At 39.2% G+C, this 8,474-nt stretch overlaps 1 protein-coding gene across 1 annotated transcript; it reads left to right on the top strand.

Moving 5' to 3' along the window:
• The first annotated feature begins 7,016 nt into the window (after positions 1-7,016).
• Positions 7,017-8,175, top strand: LOC148128144 (endogenous retrovirus group K member 8 Gag polyprotein-like). The gene is given in 2 exon segments (XM_087940803.1): positions 7,017-7,850; positions 7,853-8,175. Coding segments are annotated over 2 exon segments (975 nt in total). The 3' UTR covers positions 7,994-8,175.
• Positions 8,176-8,474: the final 299 nt, after the last annotated feature.

The raw sequence follows: 8,474 nt of genomic DNA on the forward strand, positions 1-8,474 counted from the left end.
TAAATAATGCTTGCCTGATTCTATGTTGTTGAAAATGTCGGTGTAAACCTGGCTTGTTAGGCCATAAGAATGAATGCCATCCTTGTTGCAGGTTGTGGCCTTCTAGCTGCAAAGTTATTCTGTTTTCTAATACAATGCAATCTCTAATCCATGTAAGTGAAGCTTCCTGATAATAAATTTCCCATTCCGGAAGGTTGAATCATCCCCTTTCTGTGGCTTCCTGAAGTAATTTTAGTTGGAGCCTTGGTTTTTTCCCCACCACACGAAATTGGAGGTTGTCTTGTTTAATTTTTTTTTAAAAAGTTTTGGTTTAACTTTGTAGGCATATTTTGAAATAAGAATAACAATTTCGGGAGCACATTCATTTTAATTACCGAAATCCTTCCTGTTAGTGATTGTTTTAGGTTATTCCATCTTTCCAAATCTTCTTTAATTTGTTGGTGTAATTTGTCATTTGGTAAGACATAAACTTCTTCTTGTTGTTTTATTTCTACTTTATTCTCAAGGTCCACCTAAATGTTTTCTTTGTCATAAAGAAGTTATTCTATTATTTTATTATTTGGATGACTTTAGTTTAATAAATGTTCACTGTTCTGTCTTTAAATTGCTGGCTGAATTTAAAGACAGTCAGGCAAACTCTACAAAGGCTTCCATATAAAGTTTCTTTATTGGATCACAAGGCATCCTCAAGGAACAAGGCACAGTTATGTCGAGATTCATCTAATGTCCAAATCTTTGCATTGTTGACTCCATAGTGTAAAAATACAGTTATCTTCATCCTATAATGATGGAGCAAAGGGATCCAGCATGCTGCTGGATCCAAGCAAGGAATAGAACAAAGGCTTCCCCCAACCCAGCTAGAGGTCAATTCAGTGACCAATCAGGATTACAGATTTGACCACATGACATGAACTACATTTCCCATGATGCATTAACTATGTTTCCCATGAGGCATTCCATTAAGGGGACAGTTCCCAATTCCTAATTAACTATATACTATCTGGAGAGCACAATAAGAATTAGAATAGGTCAGCTTTGGACCCTAACCCATATGTATTTCCTAATAGGCACCATTCCAAATTCAGCAAAAAAAACAATCACCTGAATCCTGAGGCACAGTTTAAGTATCAAGGAGCTACAATATGAATGGAAGTATTAAATGCAGGTATATAAGGCAGCCATCTTCAATTATAATAAACCCATGGAAATTAGGCGCTAGGAACCAAGAATATCCTTTATAATGGTTAGGTTGAAATAAAAATTTAGCTATCATTCTAAAGCTCATTGTTTGGATTAAAGGCTGTATTGTGTTGGAAAAGTATGATCTCATGATTGGTATTTAATATGCATATGGGTTTCCCCAGTGAGTAGAGTTAACCACATCAATCATTAGCATGTCATTAGTTCAATTAGTCATTTGCCACCATTCCTTCCATTCTGAATGAACTCCTTGGGCTTGCCCTCCCTTTTGTTAATAGGAAAGAAGGGAGCCTCCCATTAATAGGAGTTCCTGGCTTTTGTACTAATGACTGAATATACAGATAACAGATAATCAGAGTTGGAAGGGACCTTGTAGGTCATCTAGTCCAACCCCCCTGCCCAAGCGGGAGATCCTACACCATTTCTGACAAATGGCAGTCCAATCTCTTCTTGAAAGTCTCAAGTTATGGTGCTCCCACAACTTCCGGGGGCAAGCTGTTCCATTGGTTGATTGTTCTCACTGTCAGAAAGTTTCTCATTAATTCCACGTTAAATCTCTCCTTGTTCAGTTTCCATCCATTATTCCTTGTCTGGCCTACAGGCACTTTAGAAAATAGCTTGACCCCTTCCTCTCTGTGGCAGCCCCTCAGATATTGGAAGGCTGCAATCATGTCTCCCCTAGTCCTTCTCTTTACTAGACTAGCCAAGCCCAGTTCCTGCAAATGTTCGTTGTATGTTTTAGCCTCCAGTCCCCTAATCATCCTGGTTGCTCTTCTCTGTACTCTTTCTAGAGTCTCAACATCTTTTTTGTAACGTGGTGAACAAAACTGGATACAGTACTCTAGGTGTGATCTTACTAAGGCTTTATAGAGTGGTATTAGTACTTCCCTTGATCTTGACCTTTTCCCTCTGTTAATGCAACTTAGGATTGCACTAGCTTTTTTGTCTGCTGCTGCACACTGCTGGCTCATATTTAGCTGGTTGTCCACTAAGACTCCAAGATCCCTCTCACAGTTACTGCTATTAAGCCTGGTTTCACCCAGTCTATATGTGTACTTTTGGTTTTTCTTGCCTAAGTGTAGGAGTTTACTTTTCTCTACATTGAATTTCATTTTGTTAGATACGGCCCAGTGTTCTAGTCTGTCAAGATCCATCTGGATCTTGAGCCTATCTTCTTGGGTGTTAGCTATTCCTGCCAGCTTAGTATCATCTGCAAATTTGGTAAGTTCCCCTTCTATTTCCTCATCTGTTGTTAATGAAGATATTGAAGAGTACTGGGCCTAAGACAGAACCTTATGGCACCCACTGCTTACTTCCCTCTATGTAGACTTAGGCCCATTAGGGACTACTCATTGAGTACGGTTTGTCAGCCAGTCCATCTAGTGGTGGTGCTATCTATTTCACTTTTTTCTAGCTTACCAAGAAGTAGTAATTTAGAATTTAGTTATTGGACCAGCTACAAAAATAATGCATTGCTATAAATTGTAGAAATCCTATCCTAATGCATAATTTTCTCAAAAAAATGTACAAGCTGTCTTTAGCTCTCAGTATGTTTGACCACAGTAATGAGATACCCATACTAGTAGAAGATGCTGAAATCAAGAATGAAATGGGTAAAAACTCAATTGATCATCATGTACTATAACAAAGAAAAAGGCATAATTATGAGAAATGAAGACTTTTGACTTCGTATCCTAGTTAAGAAAATTTTGTGTCTCACATTATGCAAAAGATGTATTTAACAATTACACTAATCAGTCATCTCATACATGCAAACTTCAGTTGCATTCTTTAGATTCCATTTTTCTAACAGCACATCATATTCTAACCATGTTTATTTTTATGGTTATCCTTTAGCTCAACTCTTCTTATTTAAGCTAGATTTTTTTTTATAGGGCATAACCTTGCTTAGAATTGATAGAATTTTTTTTTCCTCCATTGCAGAAATATGTCCCCTCTTACATCCAGCAGCAACTATGAACATAGTTGTGCAATTCAGATGTGGTGTCTTATTTTGAACAACTAGGTGCAGGTTTATTACTCCAGTACTAGTGGTCTGAAGTTTTGCTTAATTATTGTGATATCAGTCAATTATAGGATACTTTTGCTTTTGTAAGCAAAATTTAAACTGTTATGGATAAACTATATAATATTTTCAAACAGGATGAGTTGACAACAAAAAACAACAACTGATTTTGGTTAAAAATTTCTACTCTCATTAGAAAATAATTTTCCCTTTTTTCCTTAATAAATCTTGCATGAATATCTGAGTTAATTTAACAATTTACACATTTTTTGCATTACCCAGATTGTATGTTATACTTACAGCCATTCATGTGGGATGCTTTTATTGATATCTTGGTTGATACCTTTGGTGATACCAACCAGATGGCTCTTTGCCCCTTGCTCAAAGGCCACCCATTTGCTTTTTCAACATGTTGCAAAGACTACATATGTAACCAAGTTGTGCACTTCAGACTGAAAATGATGTGGCTCAGGTGTGATCTTCATTATTGCTAATTCAGAGTTATTGTTCTGTCTGATTATGTGTCTTTCTAGTTATTATTTGATTGTGCACAAACTGGAGAAGAATAGAGGAAAATCCATAGGAGCCAGATTGTTTTGGTCATATTTTATTTACTGTTTTGAAAAATAAATTTTCCTATGGAAAATAATTCCATCAGAATAATGAAGAACTTTTTTCAATTTGTAATATTATTAGTGAAAACTTTGCTAGGCATTGATGTCAAAAGATTTTATAGAAGAATATATTTAACAATAATTTTTATTATAAATTATTCAGAGCATTGAGAAATTGGGATCTGCATAATAAAAAGCACAACACATTTAATGATAAAGTGATACCCATTAATTAGTGAGAGAACCTATACCATAAATCTGAAAGTATGAAATTCAAATAGCTCTCCCTGCCCCAGAAAATCACATTAGATTTTTTCCCCTTGAGTAACTTTTGCAGGTTACTTAAAGAAAGCCAATAGGTTTTTCCTCCTTTAATTATTATTATCAAAGAAAAGCAATAAACCTTATTTTGCCCTATTGTGTTTCAGCCTCACAAGTAGAAAGAAAAAAAGAAGAATTTAGTGGGTCCCTTAAGGGAAAAAAAAGGCCTGTAGCAAGACCCTTAAAATAACTCATTTTAAACTGGAGTCCTCTCTCTTGGGTATATAGATGCTGTTTCATTGTCCAGATAAAATATATGAACATTGTGCCTTCTGTGTTCTGTTTTCTCATCAATTCTGGTAAATCCTTTTTTTTAATAGATTGAAATTGTAGCATGGTATTATCTCTTGAGGTCTGATGGGTGGGGTGGAGATCCAAGTCTTGAAGTAATTGGTAGAGATGTCAGTTTCTGTAATAAATTAACATTTTAGTATTGCTAAAAATGAACATTTTGTGACATACTGCCCTTTCTGCGTTGTTTTGTTTGTGACCTCTGAATTTCCTCATTACAGGCTGGCATAAAAACCAAAATCTTCTCAGGGCTATTATGTATGAAAAGTGATGATATGTGCATTATTTAAAGTTTACTCAACGTTTTGCTGAATTTTGCATTTCATTCTTAAACTTTTCCATGTGCTGATTCATAATAGAGTTTTGGCTTCCACTTTGAATCATTATGAGTTATTAAGGTAGCTTAACTGAACCTTTTGTTCTTTTACATGACCAAGAGGTTTGTCAAAAATGCAGGTAATAGGAAAGTGGACATATTTGGTGAATATATTTCCACCCAAAAATAAAAGTGAGAGTGAAATCCATATTTAGAGTTCTTACTCAATTCCTACCTAACACAGGCAGGGATTAGTGCAAACTAAAGATCATTTGAACAGAATATGTTGGAAGAAGAAACTACCTGGCAATACTACCAGCATCTTACCTGCAAATCACTGCAACAATTAAGCCTCCACCAGTTAAGGTGGTATTCAGCAGGTTCTGACCAGTTCCGGAGAACTGGTAGTGGAAATTTTGAGTAGTTTGGATAACTGGCAAATACTATTTCTGACCGTAGATTTTACAGTATTCTTCCTCTGTCACATCCACCAAGCCACGCCCACAGAATTGGTAGTAAAAAAGAATTGAATCCCACCACTGGGCCTCCTCCTCAGTCAATATGTCAATCAAAGAAAGAGATCTGATTTATCTTTAAAAAAAAAACAATAGGTGCTTGGCTTCTAAAGATTTTCACCTGACTTATCTACTTCACCAAGATTCTGCCTTCCAAATAACAAGGCAACTCCCTCTACACAATGATCCTTCTAAATTGTCTCTAGAGGGCTTTTCTGTTTCAAGCTGGATGACCACATGGAAAGAAATTAAAATCCTACCTGATTCTCCTATTCTAAGAGCATAAATTCATTTTTTTATCAGAATTAATATCATGTATATGGGTCATCACACACACAATCCCTTTTCATGTGATAAAAGACGTACTAGCCAGAGCTGGGATAAATCATTTTTGTAGTAACCTTCTGATTCCATCTGCCAACCACCAGTCTATATATATGCACTTAGACACAAACTTTCCAAAATCTGACGATTTCTGAACAACACATAATTTCCCCATTCATCAAGCATAGTGACATTTGACCTACTCTTTATACACTGCTCAAAAAAATAAAGGGAACACTTAAACAACACAATGTAACTCCAAGTCAATCACACTTCTGTGAAATCAAACTGTCCACTAAGGTAGCAAAACTGATTGACAATCAATTTCACATGCTGTTGTGCAAATGGAATAGACAACAGGTGGAAAGCATAGGCAGTTAGTAAGACATCCCCAATAAAGGAGTGGTTCTGCAGATGGTGACCACAGACCACTTCTGTGGGAACTATGATTCTTTGTTCTTTGTGTATGTGCTAGGATAACGGAGCCTTCTGGTGGTTGGCTGGAACACGGAGCAAGGAGCAAGGAGAAATTGTTGCCATTTCTTAACCAGAACTGTAGCAAACTTAAACTTTGCAGCCTTGTATGCTTTATGCGAATGATCAGTGCATGCTGTGTGATGTAATGCGTTTGTGATAGGACATTAACAAAATTGCTACGTTAACAAAGATTGCTTCTAATAAAAGAGGGTTTCGGAGTTCTCTCTGCGCTCTCATCCCAAGACAACTTTGCGTAGTGTCTTCTTTTCATGAGAGACCACCACAACTGGTGACCCCAACGTGATCCACTCAAAAGCGATACGTCTTTGGCACACCCATTCTCATCGTCTGGAATAGACTTGGTGCACCCCATCCGCTTGAATCGCTGGCGACAACGGATCCCTCATGAATATGGGTGGTAGATTCTCTAAGGAGCAGGCAGCTCACATTCAGGAAATCAGAGAATTGACCAAACGAAATTTTTTTACCTTTAAAAGGGGGGGCTCCCTTTGTGCCCCCCTCCCAAAAAACTCTATTGAGGAACTCCTAGAATACATTTGGCAACACTGCCCTTCTTATCAGGCTAAAGGCAGTATCAAAACTACAGTATGGAAGGAGATTGGAAAATACCTTCATGCAAGTCCTAGGGCCCCTTCGTCTATATTAATTGCTTGGAGGGTGGGTTTTGAGGCTCTCTCCTGTCTAGAGCAATCCCTACTTGGCCCCCTTTCTGGACCCCCTCCCTATGTGAATCCTGCTGTACAACTCTTGCCCCCCACTGTGGCACCTGTGTCTCTTAAACCAACTACCCCCCCGGAGGCAAATGAGGTCGGTAAACCTCCCCCCCTTCTCCTGACCCCCCCCCACCCAATCCCTCTTCTTCTTCTCTTGCTTTCCCTTCTGTGCCTTCTTTTCCTGCCTTACACCCTCCTATGGGCACGGTTCATGCTGCCATCGCTGCAGGAGTTAGAACTGGCGAGTTAGATCACTCCGACTGCCCATCGGCGTTCCCATTAGTTTATGCACAGAACACGCAGGGACAAAACGTCCTGCACTGGGAACCCATCCCTGTTAAATCAATCAAGGATATCAAACAAGCTGTACAAATGTATGGTATTCAGGCTCCATTTATGATGGGATTATTTAGAATGATGGCTAACACCCATATAATGATCCCAGCTGATTGGCATAGCCTTTTTCATATGACTCTAACAGGGACTCAATTTGTTGTATGGCAATCGGAGTTTCTCCATCATTGTCACCTATTGGCAGCTCAAAATCCGAATCTTACCGCAAATGAACTGGCAGGACAGGGTGCCTTTGCTGCTCCCACAGCTCAATATAATAGCCCTATTAATGCTCTTAACCTTTCTGCACAAGCCGCTCTGCTTGCTCTCTCTCGCTTGGATGACCCTCATACCTCTGCACAATCTTTTGCAAAAATTCTACAAAATTCCAATGAACTCTATGCCGATTTTATTGAACGCCTCCAAACGGCCCTACAAAGGCAAATTACAAATGAGGCGGCTCGGCAGGAAATTCTTCTTAAATTGGCATATGAGAACGCTAATGCAGACTGTAAAACCTTGCTTACTCCCTTGATTAATTCTACAGTTGCCACTCTAGCCCAATTCTTACAAGCCTGCAGCGTGGTGGGAACACACCAATACACTTCCAAAATGATGGCTGCAGCTATCACCAGAGGTAATAAGCCATCTGGTAATTGTTACAATTGTGGGAAGCCCGGCCATTTTAAATCACAATGTTGAGCCCCCGACGGGGGGGGGGGGCAGCAAAGCCCTCTGCCAGTAGAGATGTTCGACCAAAAACAGTCTGCCTGAAATGTAAGAAAGGCTATCATTGGGCTAATCAATGTCGATCAAAAACTGAACCCTCAGGAAACGAGTAGAGGGGCCGGCAGCTAGCCCCTCTCCCAAGGCTGCCCATATACCATCCACTGTGTATGAATTATCAGTGGCAGAAGATGTGCTCATATCCTTTCCCCATCTACCACTCTCTGTCGGCGCACAGCTTCCTCCTTCTGCCTCCTTCTCCTCTGATAAAACTGCTCTTATACAATCTCACCCTCATGCCCTCCTCAAAGGAATCTCTGTGGTTCCCGATCTGTTTTATCCTTCCTCAAAACTCTCAGCCATTAACCTTTCTGTGCTATCCACTCTTCCAATGAAGTTACAAAAGGGTGACGTCGTAGCAAAATGATCATGGTACCGCAAATTCCCTCTGATGTGCTTGCCCTCACTAGATCTATCACCAAAACTAACCCCACACTCTTGGCTTTAATCAAGGGTCGCCGCTTCACCGGTCTTCTGGACTCTGATGCTGACGTCTTGGTGATACGCTCTGACAAGTGGCCTACAGACTGGGAAACA

Source organism: Pseudonaja textilis, chromosome 1 (assembly GCF_049901715.1).
Source record: "Pseudonaja textilis isolate UNSWEBS1 chromosome 1, rPseTex1.2, whole genome shotgun sequence".
NCBI lineage: Eukaryota > Metazoa > Chordata > Lepidosauria > Squamata > Elapidae > Pseudonaja > Pseudonaja textilis.